General features: G+C 41.6%; 1 protein-coding gene across 4 annotated transcripts in view; it reads right to left on the bottom strand.

Annotated features, from left to right (window-relative positions):
• Fmn1 (formin 1) overlaps positions 1-20888 on the bottom strand; it is a 434422-nt gene that overhangs the window by 300204 nt on the left and 113330 nt on the right. For 3 of the 4 annotated variants that reach the window (XM_045156457.1, XM_045156456.1, XM_004669715.2), the window contains one exon: positions 7405-7522. In XM_045156457.1, coding sequence (XP_045012392.1) covers positions 7405-7522 — 118 coding nt within the window. Of the gene's footprint in view, positions 1-7404; positions 7523-9068; positions 10769-20888 lie in introns of those variants that run through there. The other variant, XM_004669716.2, reaches the window with a different exon arrangement.

Genomic DNA, 20888 nt, shown 5'->3' with positions numbered 1-20888 from the left:
TTGAGGACACTATGCTTAGTGTAAGAAGGCAGTGATTCTGACTGTATGATCTTTCCTACATAAGCTATCTCAACAAACCAAATACATAGAAACAGCATAGAATGGGAATTACCAAAATAGAGAAGGAGGGTGGTGGGGAGTTGTTTAAAGACTATAGCCTCTTTTTTGCAAGATAAAAAGTTCCTCCTAATCATTACACAGCAATGTGGACATATCTACACAACTGCACCGTATGGTAACAATGATTAATGATGCAAATTTTGTACTGTGTGTATTTTACCACATTGAAAATAAATAAAACAAATGGGCCTGTTGATGTAGGTAGGCTTGTAATACTAGCTATTATGCAAGCTGAAGCAGGAGAATCCCAAGTTCAAGGCCAACCTAGACAGCAGAGTAAGTTCAAGGTCACTCAGGTAACCTGTTTCAAAATAAGTAAAAAGGAAGCTGCAGGGGGTGAGGGGCTGGAGATATTGCTCAGTGTTTAAGGTGCTTGCACACAAAACCTATTAACCTAAGTCCAGGACCCACAAAAAGCCAGATGCACTAGATGGCACATATATCTGCAGTTTGTTTGCAGATGCTAGAAACCCTGACATGCCCATTCTCTCTCTCTCTCTCTCTCTCTCTCTCTCTCTCTCTCTCTCTCTCTCTCTCTTTTACTCTTCTCTCTGTCTCTCCTTGCAAGTATAATAATAATAATTATTATTATTTTTTACAAATAGCAGGCTGGGGATGTATATAGTTCCATGGCAGAACACATGCTTGGCATACATAGGACCCTAAGTTCAAATCCTGGTAATACAAAACACACACCTGCACACACATTTACATATGGTCATGGCTTGTCTACCTAAAAGAAATCCAAAGCCTTCAGCTAAAAATCCATTAGAGCTAGTAAAAATAAAAGGTCAAAATGGAGATTTGGGAATTAACACCTCCTGGAGGGAGTGTATTGTTTGGGGTGGGCTTATGGGCATCATAGCCAGTTTTCCCTTGTCAGCGTTGGTCACACTCTCCTGTTGCTGTTGTCCACCTGATGTTGGAAAGGAGGTGATGCTCAACCCTGCTCATGCCATCGTTTTCTCCTACTATCATGGAGCTTCTCTTCGAGTCTAGAAGCCAAAATAAACCTTTTTTTTTTTTTTTTTCACAAGCTACTCTTAGTCAGGTGGTTTTTCTGCCAGCACTGCAAACCCAACAGCAACAGGCTGCTACTAAATATTGCATGAATCCAGACTAAAAGCATTTTCTTTGTTTTAAATTCCTTCAGATAACATCCATAATGTTAAAAAAGAATTAACTTCCTATCTTTGATTTTACATGAAGTAAAACAGTCTCATGAAATGACCATATTATGTGTGATACAGTTTTGTCCTCACATGCTTCTTATTTTCTAAATCAACTCATATCAGGCACAGTAATTTTGTTTTTATCAACAAGTACAACATTTAACTGGTTTTGCTGTTATGTATTTTTCTTGTTTTCTCTTTAAATTCTAGTAGGTTGCCAGAGGTCAGAAATCTATCTTTCTATCACTCTTTATCTTTTCCCTCACATGCACTTGTCATTCTTTCCAAACTGTAATTTCAACTCATTTGTTATTTATATCTTTTAGCAGAAGAAATCATCTCACTAGCTGTCATCTCTAAAATGTATGAGAGAAACTATGTATGTAATGAGTCAATAATAATAATGGAACAAAGACAGAGGCATATGCATTTTTAAAGTTGATAATCTACAAATGGAAAATATATATTTTCATCTCTTGCTTTGGTTCTACTGTGGGCCAGAAATGTTTACTAGTATTCCCTGAGCACAGTGTGTGAGTCCACTCTTTTAGAGTCCCTCACTAAATGGCAAGCTTTAGCTCTACTTCAGGTGGAGGGTCAGGATTTCCTCTCCATAGCCCCCACTGCCATAACAAACAGAACTTTAGCACTTTCATTTCATCCCCAGCTTCCAAGTATACCTCACTGCAAGGCTTTCCTGGACCTAGTCTGTGCAACTTCCAATTTATGTGCTATCCCTTATGCAGGAGATGACAGCATGACACGCACGCCAGTGATATAAGGGGAGCACAGCCCTCACTCACCTAGCAGTAAAAGGGGACATGTGACAACTTGTCTAGACACACGACTTCAGTGGTTTATCCAGCATGGCTAACACATTCTGTTAGGCATAAATGGAGAAATTAAAACCCAAACTACACTGAGCAAATAAAATATTCCCTGGTTAATGAAACAAAGATGTCTGGCTCATTAGAAAGGGTGACAAGGAGCTCTCTCATTGTATAAATATGCAAAACTATATTAGAAGCAAACCAGAACGTAGACAGACCTTCACATAGTTTAGGGATGAGTTGATCCAAAATACCCTAAAAAGGAACAGTTATGAGATATTTCAAGATTATGGGAGTGTAAATCCCAAGAAAAGCCACCTGAATTACCTACTTGTGAAATAACCACAATACCCTGTGTAAGTTCTCTTTCCTATAAAAGTCAGGGTCCTCACACCCCCTGCTCAGCTCTGTGGGGAGCAAGCTTCTCTAGATGCCAAGAGCCTCATATCCCCACTCAGCTCTGAGGTGCTCTCTATGGGGGGCAAGCTTCTCTAGATGCCAAGATCTTCACACCCCCACTCAGCTCTGAGGTGCTCTCTATGGGGGGCAAGCTTCTCTAGATGCCAAGATCTTCACACCCCCACTCAGCTCTGAGGTGCTCTCTATGGGGGCAAGCTTCTCTAGATGCCAAGATCCTCACACCCTCACTTAGCTCTGAGGTGCTCTCTATGGAGAGCAAGCTTCTCTAGATGCCAAGAGCCTCATATCCCCACTCCGCTCTGAGGTGCTCTCTGTGGGGGGCAAGCTTCTCTAGATGCCAAGAGCCTCATATCCCCACTCAGCTCTGAGGTGCTCTCTATGGGGGGCAAGCTTCTCTAGATGCCAGTGAGAGGGAATACAGCTAGGGTGACTGGATCCCTGGAAGTAAAAAAGTCAGGAAAGTCTGCACTTGCTAGACATCAAAGATGATTTGGCTTCTTATCTCTTGTGTAGTTCCTTATACAACCAGGAACCCTCATGGGTAGGAGTTTTTTCACAGGATTTAACCATTGTTTTTGGTCAAAGTCAGCCCCCAGAATCACCTCAGGAATAACCTCTTCCTGAGATAGCCCCTATCCCTAACCAACAAGCTGTCCCTCTGGTTCACCTGAGCTGGAAGATAGCCCACCACTCTAAGGTTATAAATACCTTTGCAGAGGGAGGACAGGCTGCCTGGCCACTTGGGAACTTCCAATTGTAGGTGGCTTTTTCTCTCAGCTGGGTCTGGGCTCTAATCTGAGGGGAGAACCTCCTAGCCCTTACTCTCCACATGGGTCCATTGCCCTCTATAGATCCTCACATGGCAGGAGCTCCTTGAACTTTCTTTTTACTCTTTTATTGTCCTTCTTTTTTTTTTTTTCCCCAAGGTAGGGTCTCACTCTAGCCAAGGCTGACCTTGGATATTCATTATGTAGTCTCAGAATGGCCTCAAAATCAAAGTGATCCTCCTATCTCTGCCTCCCAAGTGCTGGGTTTAAAGTCATGCACCACCATACCTGGCAGTTTTCTCTCTTTTCTTTCCACAGGTTTTCTAGGCCCTCCATACAAGATCTCTAGCCACATGGATGCCTTTCCTGGGCTCTGTACATCCCTCAAAAATTATCCTGTTCAGATGTTTTAAGTTCAATTCTTTGATTAAAATTAGAAACAAACATAAAGTATGGGACTCAAAGAGTTTCCTGGACCCTGAACATCCTGTTACATATGGCAACTCTGGTGGGACAATCTTGAGAAAGAAAAGTATGATTATTATATTATGGGAGAAAATGGGCAGCACATTTTCCAGCTGTGAACATGACTTGGGTATTTCTACTGCTTTGCGCCACTTGTGGGAAAACTAACTTGCTTTTGGTGCTTGCTGGAGGTTAAAATCACTTCCTCTGGCTAAGCTGAGGGGAATGAAGTTGGCAGTGGCCAGGCAGGCAGACAAGCCTCCCTTTGGACTGAGGATTCTCCCCCACAGCCCTCACTCACCCAGCTGCACATTGGCCTGCTGAGCTGAGGGTAAGAGGGACCTGTGGCCACATGGAGGTTCAGGAACCAAAGGCGGCTGGTCAAGCTAGGGTTAGTAAGGATGACTGGAAGTAAGAAAGGTAGGAAAGACTGCACTTGCTAGAAATCAAAGATGATCAGACTTCTTATCTCTTGCCTAGTTCCCTAGACCTGTTTTTCCACAAACAACCAGGATCCCTCCCCGAGGGAGGTTTTTCATAGGATTTAAACATTGTGGTTGGTTAAATTCAGCCCGTGGAACTTGGTATAAGAGATACTCTCTTACATGGGATCTCTAACCATGTGGGTGCCTTTCCTTGGCTCTATACTTCCCTAAAGAAATATAATAACTTAATAATTATACTTCTTAGTCTTCTTTTCATTCAATTCTTTGATTAAGATTAGAAACAAACCTAGGGTTTTGGGCTTAAGGACTTTCCTAGACCCCAAGCACCCCATTACACCAAGGTTCTCATACCTCCACTCAGCTCTGAGGTGCCTAGAAGACTCCCAAGCAGCTAAGCACCAGATGTGGAACACAGCATGCCAGAGTACTGCCACCCAAGGGGCTCCTGGGAAGTAGATGCCTTCTCCAGACCATGTCCACCCTGTTCTGACTCATTGCACCCGCCCAAGAGAACTACAAGTATTAACCCCTTCTATATTTCCCTATCTCCCCAATCTCAAATAGCTTTGACAACACATGTCAAAAAGACCAGGAAAACTGAACATGGTGGCACATGCCTTTAATCCTCCAGAGGCAGAGAAAAGAGGACTGATGTGAGTTTGAGGCCACCCTGAGTCTACAGGGTGTCTTCCAGGTCAGCCTGGGCTACAGTGAGACTCTACCTCCAAAACTGAAAAATAAAATAAAAACACCAGGAAAACCATTACCAAGGAAAGATGAGATGCTGCTGTGAGCCTCAGAAAATGGAAGAGGATCGAAAGAAAAGACAATGAATAGTGGTAGAGGTATAGACACCCCAGAATACAAATCACACTGATTCAAGAAACATTTGTGGGTGAGAGATGACTCAGTAGTTAACGCATGTGCCTGCAATACCTAACAACCCAGATCCAATTCCCCTGTACCCACATGAAGACAGATACACAAAGTGGCACATGCATCTGAGGTTCATTTGCAGTTGTAGGAGGCCCTGGCACACCCATTCTCTCTCTCTCTCTCTGTCTCCCAACCCCCCCTCAAATAAATAAATAAAGTATTGTTTAAAGAAACATTTGTGACATTTACTTCCTTCCATTCTCTACTCACCAAATATACATCATTATGAGGAAAGTTGTCATGATATACTTACTTACTAGAAAGACTAAAATCTCATACAGAAACTATAAATAAGGCCTCATGCTACCTTTTTCTTTACCCAAGGCAAACATATAATCACTCACACTATGCCAGATGATAAAAAAAAAAATGATTTGGGGGTAAGAGATGGTTCAGTGGTTAAGGCACTTGCCTGCAAAGCCTAACAACCTGGATTCAATTTCCCAGTACTCATGTAAGGCCAAATGCACAAAGTGGCGCATGCATCTGGAACTTGTTTGTAGTGGCTAGAGGCCCTGGTGTACCCATCCTCCCTCCCCCACCCCTTCTCTCTTCGCTCTCTACTTGCAAATAAATAAATATGTTTTCAAAAATGATTTGATAGGTGGTTCAGTATTGGAGTCATAGCAGTCCAGTTTTGGAAAATCACATGTGTCAGGAACACTGAAGTAGCTATACATATTTTCAATGAGGAAATGACAGTTTCCATATACATTAAAAGCACAGCAGGAAACATATTGTGAAGAAGTTAATGTCTGAGGAAAACCAGTTCATGATTATGTATGTGCATGTTAGAAGCTATCAAACCTCCAGATCTACCTGCCAATGTAGGTGTCTTCATCACCGAAGAACTGTGTATTACAGAAAAGCCCACTGGGCCACCAAAACTTCAACCTACTCAAGAAAAGAAGCATTTGTCTATAACTATGTAGGCTGGACTAAATGTGCTCACCTACCCAAGATAATCAACAAGAGACAAGCCATGTATGGAACCAGGCAAAGGAAATGTTTCCCTTCAGTCTCTGCAGCATATAGATAAAACAGGCTCAAAGGCACAAACACTGGGCACAGAGGGGAGTTGTAAAGTGTGACTCACCAACTGCCCGGGTTCACACTGAAAATAGTGCTTGCCTATCACAAGGGACAGGGAAAGTGTGAAATGCAAAGTCTTTTGTACTCTTTGAACAGACAAAAGATTGTAAAGTTATTTCTTGCTTTTTTTTAACAAGAGAACTTTTCCTCCTGAATATTGATCAGGAAAGAAACAGAAAACAACTGTGTTTAACAAAAGCCTGTCCAGGTACTCTAACAGACTTGTCTTTTTGTGAGCCATGAGTTTAGCTAAATGAAAACTCAGCAAAGGCACCCACCCAAGTGATTGTTTTCTTCCTTGTTGGCTACAAATTTAAATAAAAAAAAAAAGGCATCAGAATGAAGTGTCTCTCAGCACCTGCTGACTGCAAGGTCCCTTTAACGTAAAATAAAATTAAAGCACTGTCACCATGTTTCTAGGTGACAGACCCTGGACTCTTTCAATAGACAATTTCCAAATATCAGAGAGAAGTTAAAAACAAACACATGCACTCATACACAGACACACACCCACCCATCCCTAAAATACATCCAGTGATTAAAAAAAATATATCATGTGAATCTGTTACTTAAAGAATAAAATATCTAGAGTCCTAGTCCATTGAAATAGATTCAAGTTCCTGGGAAGCTATCCAGTGAGTTGGATTGCTTAAAAAATGGACATGCATTAAATGGAGCTTTGTTTAACAAAAGTGAGCGAGTAACTGATACACTGTCTGTATGTTCACTCTGCACAAGGTTCCTTTATCTCAGAAACATTACTTAGAGACAAGAAGTGCATCACATTACAGTCCCTGAGAACTGCACTCTGCCTCTTTCAGCAATGTTGCCGCCGATTCACACACATTATGACCACATGAACCCCCTGCTTCCTGAGGAATCTGTAATCGACCTGTTCCAAGCCTTCCCTAGAGGCTCTCCAACTTGACATGCATGCCCCCTTGCATTCATTCCACTGCACCCAGTTTTCACCCCTGAGAGGTCCACTTGCTGCAAATATGTAAAGTGCTTTGCTTCAGAGCAAAACCTAAACCAGAAGCCTTCGGTGTTAACTTTATAATGAAACTAAACCCCAAATTCTGAGTCCACTACAGGAGAACTAAAAGCCACTGCAGGGAGAGAGCCAGTCCTGGTGCCTGGCTTCCTTTCACATTACCTGCTTCAGTGTACTTCAATCCCACTTTTTCTTCTGTGTCTTTTGTCTTTGGGGGTGGCCAGACAGCTTGGAGTCGGCCAGGAGTTCTGTCGTCCTGCTCTGTGGGGCTCTGATCAGGCTGTGGAAAGGCAGGCAAAGAATAAGTGAGGTGAAATGTGGTCAGAGCCAATTAACCCTTGAGTACAAACACACTAACACCAACTCCGTTATCAATTTTAATGGCCATTTGCAGATTGCTCTCTTTACTTACAATCGAGACACCTTGCTACAGTATGAACCATCTCCCAGGTAAATCATCACTTGGGAGAAAATTTAAAAACTCAAGGCTAATAGTACACAACAGTTAACAGATTATTTTTATCATTTAACTGCCTTGAAAGGATTGATAAACTTTAAGCTGCAAATACAAAAAGCAAATGCACTATCCAAGTGCATTTAAAAGAATATTTACAAACATACTACAGATGACTCCAGGATTATGTATAATAAGGACAGTTTTCCATGAACAATAGCAATAAGATGATCCATTTCTCTAAGAATCCTACTCTAATTATAATTATTTCCTATTTAAAGATGAGATTGCTTTAATATTTGTTATTTTATACAAATTGATTTTTAATTAATTTACTTATTTGACAGAGAGAGAGGGTGAGTGAGTATGGGCACACCAGGGCCTCTAGCCACTGCAAATGAAATCCAGAAGTATGTACCACCTTGCTCATCTGGCTTACATGGGTACTGGAGAATCAAACCTGGTTCCTTAGGAGTTACAGGCAAATGCCTTAACTACTAAGCCATCTCTCCAGCACAGGAATTTATTTTTACAACTAAGAGAATGTTATGTTATGTTTATATTTTAAGTACAACCTAAGATAATTTTTCCAAAGACAATATTTTTAATAACTGAGTATCATATTAAATACACAAGAAGGTATGGTAATCCTACCCTGAACTGATGTTAGATGAGAAACATTGTTCTAATAAACTTTTATGCCCACCAGGCAGGTGCTTTCTACCCATTACAAATTAATTTTCTTTGAATAATGCCCACTTTCATTAATTTAACTCTCACCAAAAATTTATTTAATCCTTACCATGACCTTATAAAGGCAGGGCTATCTTCCTCACTTTGCACACAGACCATGAAGGTCACCTAGTCACAAATGGTACAGTTCAGATTAAAACTCAGTTCTCATTCTAAATTCAGCACTCAGTCAAGAACTAACCCTTACAAATAACATGGAACATTTCAATTACATCACAAACACATATTCTGCTAAATGGCACACTTTCAAAGGAAAGCTCACACAGCTATAATTGCATGACAAGGAAACCCCTGTAAATCTGGACTACACTTCCACATCACATTACTTCCCTGTGTTGCTAAGTTTTTATAAGTACAATTACTTATTGTTTATATGTTTAAACTTCCTTCCCACACATCTTTACATAGACCTCTCTTATTATAGTCCAGGAAGATAGAAGGAAGAAAGAGAGCTTCAGCACATCTCAGGATTCTTTGCAAGAAGACTTCATTTCATTATAACTACCCAAAGAGAATACTACTGGCAGACTACTAGCATCTACTTCAATAGGAAAGCTGGAAAGAAAAAAATATATAGCAGCACATTTTATGGCAAAATGTGAGACCCACTTCTACATACGCTTTTGGAATCAGAAGGGCTGTCCGCCGGCCTTGACTTGGACCTTTCAAAGACAGCTCTTAGTGACTCCTTCTCATGCCTCATCTTGCGCTTCAGAGCTTCCAGTTCAGAGGTGTCAGCTGTGGTCCCCTTCTTGGGGGGACGGATGAATAAGGCCTTAAAGGCCTCCAGGGCAGTCTCTGGAGGCTTTGACTTCACTTGGCCACTCTGAATTTGGGCATCTCCAGAGCCATTCTGGCCTTCCTGGTTAGCACTGTAGCCCATCTCCTCTTCCCTGGGCAACTCGGGGTCTGCTGCCTTCAGTTCTGTTTTGGGCATGTCAATGTTGAACAGTTGGGTGAGCTGCTCCAGCAGAGTGGGAGTGGCCTTTGGATCGGTTGTCCTCTCCTCGCTCCTCACAGACTGGGGACCGGCCTGCAGCAGAGATTTCTGAACAGGCTGGGTCAACTTGAGCAAAGCCAGGTCCCCATCCTTTGGTTTAATTTCTGTGATGGTCTCTCCTCCCTCTGCTACCATCCCCTTCTTCAACACGCGAAGCCCACTGAAGAAAGCTGGCAGTTGAAATGACTTTTCTCCAGGGACTTCTCTTTTAGAAGAGATGTTCTCGGTGACATCAACACTCAGATTCTGTCTTCTTGCTGCAGGTGGGACTTGGGACTCTTCTTCTCCAGCCTGGCCCTGGCTGCGGCTAGGCTCTGCTGCAAGGCCCCTGTCACCATCCTCAAGCTCAAGTTGGCTACTTGTTTCAGGGGGAACCTTCTGCAAATCTTTTGCACAGAGCTCTGTGCCCTCCATTTCTTCAGGGGCAATATTTTCCCTAGAATCTCCTGGCCTTTCCTTAGGCTCCTGAGGTGGCTCAGATGAAAGAGCCACAGGGAACTTCAGGCCATTGGTACTGCTTCCCTCTTCTGTGACCTGGTCTCCATCATCAGAATCAGAATCACTGGTAGTATGAACGAGGGTCCCCCGAACCCAAATGACATCATCACTGCCCACATTCAAAGTGGCAAGTGGACACATCTCTGGACCAGAGGTTCCTGATTCTGCTTTTCCCTGACTGCCCTCTGATTCAATCTCCACTTTTGCCATTTCCCCATTATCTTTGAAATCTGGGGGACCCCAAGGTTCCGCCTGTTGCTTGTCTGAACTATAACTGGGATCTTCCAGTTCAGGTGTAGGAGACACCTGTAAACTTCGGAATGCCTTCAGCACAGCATCTTTCTCTTCAGGATTCACAGATTCCAGTTTACTTGTAAATCCACACAGGGATTTCATAGAGAACTTACTCAGGATTGACTGAGCCATTTCAAGTCCAGCCTCGACTTTTTCTGGTTCTGACACATTGTTGCTGTATAAAGAGTTTCCAACCTCCTCCATGTCCCCAGGACGCCCTTGGTGGAAGTTCAGACTTGGGTTACCTTTCCGAAGCTCTCAGTTTATCCGCCCCATCAGTTCTTGACTTACAGGACAGGGAGCCACAGGACCAGAGAGGAAGCCAGGCGCTCAGCTGCTCAGAGAACACTTTCGGTCTCTTTCAGGTCACTGTGCCCTTCCTTCCGGTTTGCTGGATGACTCTGTGCCTAGGGCAGCTGGAAAAGCTCTGAGCAGCTCTATACCCTGAAGTAGCTGGGGCAGCACACCTTACTACACAGGGACAAACAGGAGGCTGCTCTTCTGGGACTTCCGTATTTATCCCCTGGACAAAAGGCTTTTTGTCCTAGGCAAAGTCAGCCTGCCTCATAATCCCAGCCCAGGATTTGCTAAGGAGCTCCGCCCCACTGCCTGCCTGAGAGCCTCCTGGTTGCAATTCAACTTCCTCATTGGTGAGCAAGTTGAGGTTCCTGAAAATGCCGAGCTGGCAAGCTGGTCCCGACAGCCCTGAACCACCCCCTTGGCGGAGCCCAAGAGATTCCCAAGTGAATCAGCAGAAAATGACTGAAATACTTCTGACATAAGACCTCTTTTCCATCTGCATTAAGACCAGAGGCCTGGGACTACCAGGCTAAAAATCGCACTTGCACTCACATGGGCAACCACTTAAGAAGCAAAGTAGAAAAAGAAGCAGAGTGCCTCAAAGTGCCTAGAAATCTCAAAGCATTTAATTTACTGCCCTTGAAACTTTTTTAAATGCCTTCTTTCTGCTTCCCTGCAAGTTTCATCTGGAATGCAGATTTCACTTGCTGCTGGGAAAGAAAACCCACAGGACTGGTTTCAGATTACTGCTGTTTTAGCTCTGCCCTGTCTGGGTGCTCTACCAACAAGTACTAGGGCAAGCACACCCACCACGCCCAGGGTCCACCCGCCATAGGGCAGCAGAGTAAACAACCCTGGCCCAGCAGGAATGATTACTGTGATTACTGTGGGCATTCTCTGTGACAACGTCCAGCCTGGTTTTAAGTCCTGCCTAGAGGCAGAAGAGACCCCTTTGCTTTGGTGTTGTAACCAACTAAATGAATCTCGTGTGACACATGCAATGCCACAGTCTGCCTGTGAGTCCAATCCATTCATCAGATTGTCCAAGGATCCACATTTCCCTAAAGTCTCTACCACAAGACCTATTTTTGCACAAAATAAAAACAGGACAGAACAAACAACCTCCAAACATCAGCTTAATGCCATGTCTAGCACTCTGATTATATGCTGGCGACATGGCAATTTGAGGGTACAGGGAAATGGAGCACTATTGCCTAGATGCCTATTGGGATAGCTTCCTGTCATACCTGAGAGCCTGAGAAATTCTGATCACAGTAACAGATTTATAGCAATGTATCCAAAAGGGACACAAAACTCAGGAAAATAAAAGAAAAAGAATATACCTTACATCCTAATTTGTTTCTGTAGCTAAATGGATACTTAACTGTATGATTTTGATCCTGACTTGTGTGAGTGTGTACAGTGTGTGCATGATGTATGTATGTCCATGGGCATGTTTGTATATGTGGATGTAGGCAGACACAGGGTGCATTTGTGGAGGTCAGAGGACAACTTAGGTACAAGTCTTCCCCTTCCACCTTGTTTAAGGTATTTACTGCTGCATTTGCCAAGCAAGCTGTAATACCACAGGTTTCCAGGGAATTCTCCTATATGCACTGCCTCCCTTCTGCCACAGTGTCCAGCTTTTAGGTGGGATTTAGGGCTCCAAATTCAAGTGTTCATGCTTGTGTGGCACATACTTTATCCATGAGCAATCTTCCCAACCCAGTCCTGATATGTTGGGATTATTAACTGATGGAACCTTAAAAAGCCTGAGGCTGGGATATAAGCGCATTGATAGAATGTCTGTCTCCCGTGCACAAGGCACTGGGTTCTAATCCAGGGCTGGGAAGGAAAACAAAGAAATCTACGAGGCCAGGGGAAGGGGAAGAAAGAAAGAAAATTTCAATGGTGTCACTTACATCAGTGAATAAGTTTCCTGTCTAGGGGAAATGCCTATTGATAAAAATCAGGCTTCTACTTATTTGACTGTGGAAAGAAGAAATCAGAAGAAGCATCTTCAGAGCTCCTTACTGAGGCAGAGGAGTGAGGGGTGGAGACAGCACTACTGGTATTTGCCTTCTCACCCAGAATACCTCATTTGCTCAGGTCGAAATTGGGAGTGATTTCCAGAGGAAGTTTCTGGGCCTTTCAACACTTTCAACAGACTTGGGCAGAACAGGATATAAACTAAAAGTTGTTGACCCAATCCACATGACAATGTGGGGCAGAATTATAAGATATTTTTATCATCCTTTCAATACCCGCAGGTCTCCTCACAGAAAGTGAAGCAGTCTTACAATGAAGCCTTTTGGCTCTACATAAGTATAAGGTTTTATTAGGTTTATTTTACATTAAGAAGCCAAAGTAAAAGAAAGTAATTGACAAATATTGCACAGCTAGTGAGTAGACATATTAATGGTAGTTCTTAGAATTTAAGCACTTACTATGTGCCAAGCACTATCCTATTTTTTAAAAGTATTTTATTTGTTTATTTAAGGCAGGGAGAGATATGTATATAGAGAGAAAATGGGCATGCCAGGAACTCTAGCAGCTGCAAATGAACTCCAGATACATGTCACCTTGTGCTTCTGGCTTTACATGGATACTGGGAAGTCAAGCCTGGGTCCTTAGGCTTTGCAGGCAAGTTCTTTAATCACTGAGACATCACTCCAGCCCACAAGCATTATTTTAAATGCTTCATACATATTAACTTGCTTTAACAGCTATTATATCCTATAATTACTTTGTTTTTTTTTCTGCTAGGATAATGAGACCCAGAAAAAATGGATCATATTTACAAAGCTAATGAGCAATGAAACCAGAGTTTGACTCAAGAATCAAGCAACTGAGTCCATTCTTACCCATTGCTCTAGAGCTCAGAAGTATGCTTCCTGCCCTAGGGAGATAAAGATACTCAGGCTCTCTTCCCTCATGAAGTGTACTTTGGTATGAAAAATAGCCCAGAAAGAGGTGACTCTTTGCTTACAGAGTATAACCAAGTACTTGACACTCCAGGAATAGCAGCAGATAGGCCTAAAACAACTTTGAATGAAAGCAAACAGTGACCATCTAAATATGAAGATATTATTAAAGGATTAAAGAACAACCTCATTATTCAAAGAAATCTGAGCACAGTCTGTCTGATGGCTGGTTTTCATGACCCAAGCAATGTTACTGAGGGAGAAATAAGAGGTATTTATTTTGAAGATTTTTGTTTTTAGGTAGCCAGCTAGGAAAGTGCCCAAAGAGAATTCATTATGTGATCTAGTCCAGTTCCATCCCTCAGCAGCAGCACTCTCTTCTCAGGTAGCTGGCCTCTTTTAGGCCAGCCTCTTGAATCCAAACCAATCAGCTCTTTCTCAGACTCACCTGAGCCTGATGGTAAAGCCCACCCCAATAAGCAATAAGAGGGGCTTACTGGTAGGAAAGGGTTTCTTAGCTGTTCATTTCTCTTCATCTGAACCTTGGGGGTCCCTGTTTCAGCGAGGCCTTCCCCCATCCCACCTGCTAGGATGGAAAGAAGGAATTTTCTTTCCTTCTCGTTTTGTTACTCTTTTAATACTCCTTAGCTTTCCATATAAGCCCTGGTCCCTTTTTAATTTTCCTGGAAAGCCCCCTTAACATTTACCCTCCTCTCCCATGCTCAGCTTCCTACATGGGCTCCCAGGTCTAGCCTGCCTCCATGTGGGCACGTATACACATTCCAGCCTCCTCCCTGGATTCATAATATCTCTATAAATAAATTTAATGATTTATACCTTGTCCTTCTCAGTGTGTTTATTTCAATTCTTTGTTAAAAACAGATAAGAATCTAAACATCAAGGTCCATAAACCCTCCCTGAACTCCAAAACTTCTGTGTCATTTCTACTTCCAGCCACTCTGGGAATTAGGGGTTTCTAATTTTAATGTTCAAATAAACAACCCATTATGTATAGGTTGGCTGGTCTAGAATAATGAATCTATTGAAAACTTTGACATCTTCAACAGGTAAGAAGCACTGGAGGGAAGACTCACTTCTCTTGAATTTTCATTACACCCAGGTCTCATCCTGTGATGAACACTTGGCAAGCACTTGTTGCATAAAACAGCAGAAGCCGAGATGTTTATCCCTAACTACTACAACTTCAGCTGACTCATTCTAACTGCAAAATACCTGAGCTCTCTGCCAGGCATGTTTGTGAAAAAGTCAGATAAAAGTAGGCTACCTAAGACAACTAAGTCAAAACACATGAGTAATTATAAAACATTTGACCTACCTTATAATGTTCTTCATAAACTGCTTGTCAAAAGCAGTGAATACCTGGCTACTTCAAATTCAAACAGTTTTTGTGTAGAGTATTTAGTCTTAGATTCCTTGTCCCTCTCCCTTCTCACCATCCTTATATCTATGCTTGTAGACTTAAACTGGGATCCCCTATACCTTGCGACAATGGAAGCCGCATAGCAAGAGGTAGATTCTGGAGACCAGGCACGAAACGACATCTTCCATAACTGGCATTGGGCTACTTTCAGGCAGCAGAGTTTGGCTCTTTGACCTTCATATTATTAGGGAAATCAGCACTTAAAATCATGTTGAGACATTTTGTAAAAGATGGGCACAGCTTAAAAGTTAGCTTCTTAATGACCCCTTACTCTTTTGACCATATCCCGCAGGTTAGAGAACTCCCTCAACCATCTCATATAATGCCAACACCCAAGGTCAAAGAAAAGCAACTGAGATTGAACCACAGTGCTGCTCCAGGGTCACATTTCTCCTTACCAAATTGATCTCAAATTCTGGGCCTAATGTTACCAACTAATTGCTTCCAACTTTCAAACATAATTCAATGGTTTCTTGTGAGGGTTGCTGGCACAAGTCAGTAATGGCATACTGGATTGTGGAGACTATTTCTATGGATAAAAAATTAAGATTTTAGCAATGAGCTAGAAAAAAGTCAGCAAGGATGCTAAAGATAAAGACATTGAAAGGATAATAGGAGAATATGGACTATTTTTGGTTCAGGAAGTATGTTTTAACTCACTAAATGAAATCTGGTTTAAAAAAATAGGAGACCTGAGGGAATTAGGACAGCACCAAATATTTGTTGATTGAATAATGTTTCATAAAAAAGAACTTTAGATTACGGAAAAATTTCTGTCAATCTGAGGTACTGGGAGGATGAATTGGACCATAGATTGATTAGAAGTCCTACTTCTTGAGTAGGGTGAATTCAACCTAGAGGCATTAGTAGTCTTACCTTTTGAACTAATTTTAAAGACAAAGACATCTGAAGTCATGTGGTACTAGGTAACTAAACCTGGAGCTCCTTGGTCAGTTAGACTGCTTGACCCTTGAGTCCCAGTGATCCTCCTGCCTTGACCTCTCTCAGTACTGGGATAACTGACATGCACGGCCATGCCTGACATTTTTTTTAAATTTTTTTATTTATTATTTATTTATTCATTTATTTATTTGAGAGCGACAGACACAGAGAGAAAGACAGAGGGAGAGAGAGAATGGGCACGCCAGGGCTTCCAGCCTCTGCAAATGAACTCCAGACGCGTGCGCCCCCTTGTGCATCTGACTAACGTGGGACCTGGGGAACCAAGCCACGAACCGGGGTCCTTAGGCTTCACAGGCAAGCGCTTAACCGCTAAGCCATCTCTCCAGCCCCATGCCTGACTTTTTATGTGGGTCCTGGAAATTGAACTCAGGCCCTCACACTTGGTAAGCAAGTGCTCTTAACTGTTCAGCATCTTCTTAACCCTGAAAAGGCTTTTTAATTTAAATGGGTAAGTAGAAAAATATATGGAAGGTGACACATATGGTCTAAAACAATCTGAAGATGAATATGCTAGGTATGATGGTTCATACCTTAATCTTGGCATGTGGAATTTGGATGCAGAAAGGTTGAAAGATGGAGATGAGCCTGGGCTACATAGTGAGTTCAAGACAAGCCTGTGCTATATATGAAAACCCTGTCTCTAAAAAAAAAAAAAAGAAAAGAAAAAAGAAAACGCACACAACACACACACACACAAACCCCCAAGTACCGGGGATGTATCTTGGTGGTAGAGTACTTGCTGAACATGTGCCAGGCCCTAAGTTAAATGCCCAGCACCTCGTGCACCCGCGAGAGAGAGAGAAGGGGGGTAGGGGATTTGGAAGATGGAAGGAAGAAAGGGAAGAGGGATAGAGGAAGGGAAGGAATGGTAGATGAGAAAGTATTCATGAAGGCAGAAGATAAGACAACCAGCACTTTTAGGATATCACTATTGACCAAGGAAGGCATTACAATAGGCTCTTTATACAAGTTTTTTATACCTAAGTTCTATCAAAATTCTATGAGCAAGATATCACCTCATTTTATAGATTGGTGCTGCCAAATGCAAGTGTTTGCAATGATGGGAATACTTTATTTCTGTGCCATCCTAAACAGTCAACAATAGTCGCACCCAGGTGGCCTCCAAGCACTAAAAGTAAAGCCGGTGTGACCAAGGAATATTTATGTGTGTGCAAGTGCATATTCATACATGTATCATGCATGTGGAAGGCAGAGGATAACCTGGGTGCCATCCTCAGGTATGCTATCCACCTCTTTTTGAGACAGGGTTTCTCACTGGCTGGCAACTTGCTCTATAGACTAGACTGCTGGCCAGTGGGTTCCACCTGTCTCCACTCCCAAACCTGGGATTATACTGACACTCTTGGGGATCAAGCTCATGTTCTCTTGCTTGCTAGGCACATACTTTATTGACTGAGCTGTTACGTCAGGCCAGTGTTGAAGTTCCTTATATGACTTAATTTTAATTAATTTAAATAATCAGAAATATTAGCAGCTACTGTAGTGGGTACTGCTGTAGGTGTTCATATTGATGTTAAAGAAGTTAGGCCAAGTTTAAGATTATAGCTATAGGAATGGCAATTCTAGAGTTTATATAGGATCCATCTGATTCTAGATATGTAGTATTTCCATTACAATAATTATCTCTAGTATAGTATATCTCTAGTATATAGTTCTCTTTCCCATTGAAATGCTGAGAGGGAGTCAAAATAGATCACCTGGTTACCAGAACCAAGTGTTCACTCAGTCAAAAGAAATTTGGAGGCAATAGAAAGGTTACTAAGAAAAATTGGTGAAACAAGCAAGGGTACTGTTTTCCTGATGAACCGGATACCAGCACAAGAGGGAAGAAAACCAACACAGAGAAAAATCAACTCCTACCAAATCAAAGAGCCAGAGCCTCAGAGGCCCCCAATACTTCATCACTGAAGCAGACCAAAAATGAACCCAACATGGCTCAGGGAAATTTTGCAGAAGAGGGGGCGGAAAGAATGTCAGAGCCACATGTTGGGTCATGATATGCAGAGACATTTATCTTACCAATAACTGTGAGCTAACTCCACAATGCACGACCCATATACCTCAGCAAGGAGGGGCCAGTGGGGAGGGGGTAGGTCATGGATGAGCCTAATAATGGTACCAAACTGACTGTATTTCCTGAATAGAAAACTAATTAAAAAAATAGAAAGGTCACAATTATGAATGACTCCTTGAATTTAATACTTACATTAGTTGTCACTTGAAGAGAAAAAAAATGTGGAACAAATATCAATGCAGAAAGATTACAATGGCAAGAGCATGTGAGGTGTTTCCATGGGCCCCATTTTCAAACATAGGTCAAGAGAAAGCAGAGAAAGGGTAAAGGCTGGGGCATGAGTTATAGAATTAGGGTTCTGAAGTGGGATGCATTCAGGTTCAAGTAAAGTGTGACTTACCAATCACACATTAATTCTGTCATGTTAGACAAGGCCATTAGCTTCTTTACAACAATGCCCACATGAGTAAAATGGAAACATAACACTAAATTGCGAATCATTCAAATGTGAACTATCCCCGACTCAGCACCTGCCTGCTTCACACACTCACTGTAGCAAGGATGGTCGCAGGGATCGGGGTGGTGGGAAGAGCCACATTTCCACAGTTTTGATACATAGTCACTAGTGCCTATACTTGGCACATCACTTTAACCAGGGCTTTAATAAAACAAGTATATAGGGCATTACTGCACTGTCAACAGTTTACAAATGTACCATGAAATAGTCTGAAGACAGGTAACACATCATAAAATTAAGGTTACATACTTCCCATAGCTGGAGAACAAAGTTCATGATGTTCACACAAAAGATATGTATGTAGTAGCTGTAGTATTTAGTAACACTTAAAAAATAATGATACAAATAAACTAGAGATACTTAATTAAAATCTTAATACTTAACACTACATACTTAATTAAAAAGGTAACAGAAAACATAACTAGGCCATAAAAATGAAAATTCATACTGGAGTGTTTTCCAAAAGCATAGGCTACTGGGTTTTATGTTCTAAATGGAAAATGATAAAACTCTGATTTTGACCATAAATCCATACATTCTTGGAAGAAGGGAAAAATGCTGTTCTGAAAATCACATTCTATATAGATGATGCAGAAGGAGATGCAGTTAATATAGAATGGGACAAAAGTTTAAAGAGACTGAGTGCAATAGATGCAAGTAGAACTATAATTTTTGAGACAAAAAGAGACAGAGAAAACAATGTACCCATTCAAAGGAGGTTAAAAACCATGAATTTCAGGAACACTAAAATGCTTTAACATTAATATTATAACTCACATAAAATTCCTAAACAAAGTTCTCACTCTTTTAAAAAATGAAATAACCCACTCTCTACATTCTCAGACTTTGAAAATATAGCACAGCATTGTTGTCCACACTTAAGATGTCAAAATTTTGCTTTGTTTGTTGACACAGTATCTAACTTTGTCAACTGAGCTGCCCTAGAACTTGCAGTGATCTTCCTGTCTCAGCCTCCCCAAGGGCTAGGATTACAGGCATGATGCATTACCCTTGGCTATGAGTCCCAACTTTATGTAAGCAGCTATTATATTTCATGTCAGAATAGGAAAAAAGGAAATAAGAACAAGGAATGAATTTCATATTCCCATTAACCACTAAGGAGGTTCAAATGATTAAGCTAAATTTATTAATTTTTTGTTTTAACAAAGAAACTTGGGATGCCATTAGCTTCATTATTACCCTTGTTTTTTGGAAAAACAAGTGGGTGTCACACGAGTGTTGGGAGTGTCATGAAAATTGAACTTTGTGACTGCAAGAAGAGTATTTCTATTCAGATTTCTATTCGGATTGGCAATAACTCATAACATATCAATTCCAAAATTGGGTATAATGTGAAGGAAGCGGAATAGGTTTAATGTGGATTTGTAATGAAATCAGACTGTCTTGTTTCAATTCCTTTCTCATGACAAAATGATGAGTGAATTTTAAAGAGTGCTTTTCCAAATCCATCAATGATACATCAATTCTACTTGTACTTTCCGCCTTTCTAATTTCTTGGTCACTTATTATACTGCCAACAGACATATAAATCTAAAGCTGTCTCATTTCTCTCCCCCCATACCATTCACATATGTTCTTTCACACAAATAAGCATGCTCCTACTAAAACTAGCTACTTTGATATTTCTGATTCACTCATTTGCAGTACATGCCTCATCATCATGAATGCCTTAATAATTTGGTATTCCATTTCTGTGGCTTTAGCCTGAAGGTGACTCTTTTAGGCTTCGAGGAGAACAATACCAGGGTATGTCCCTTCCCAGATAATGCAAAGGTACCAGGTGTATGCTGAGACATGTATCCCAGCCTTCACTGGATGGGTTCTGTAGTGTAACTTTAGTTGTACTTCTAGTTCTGCTTCTCAGTCCCTCTTTACCGAGTATGAGAGGGAGCCCACATGTAGTATGAGAATATGTTTTGTTTTAAATTAGGAAACAAACAAATGGATCCAAAGCAGTGAGGTGGCATATGATTAACGTTTAAGAACTAGGATCTAGACTCACAGCTGGGGTTATATCATGCCCCTGGCCTTCCCCAACTTCTCATTGGCACAGTAGGCATAGGCAACACCAGAGGACACCATCTGTATTTGGGTAATTATCAATAAGTAGCCATTCTTGCTACCACTTTAGATAGTCAGGGTTAGGGACAGACTGAGTTATCACATCTTTCAGTTCATAAAATGCCATTTTAAATACTGATGCTGAGTTGTTCTAGCCAACTCTGAATATTCAGAGTCAATCAACCAGGGAAATAGTGATGATCCTTGGAAAACAGAAACACCAAGAAAAAAAAAAAAAGTTTAGATTTTAAAGCTGCAGATGCAACTAGCATGCAGTCCTAATGACTTACCCTTCCTGACTTTCATACCTTTGTTTTTCCATCAGGACACACCCCTGTTAGTGGCTTATCTCCCTCTCCTGTCCCTTGTTTGCTCCCTGCATTCT

The sequence above is a fragment of the Jaculus jaculus genome, chromosome 8 (genome assembly GCF_020740685.1).
Source record: "Jaculus jaculus isolate mJacJac1 chromosome 8, mJacJac1.mat.Y.cur, whole genome shotgun sequence".
NCBI lineage: Eukaryota > Metazoa > Chordata > Mammalia > Rodentia > Dipodidae > Jaculus > Jaculus jaculus.
This window is presented reverse-complemented; position numbering and strand designations above follow the sequence as displayed.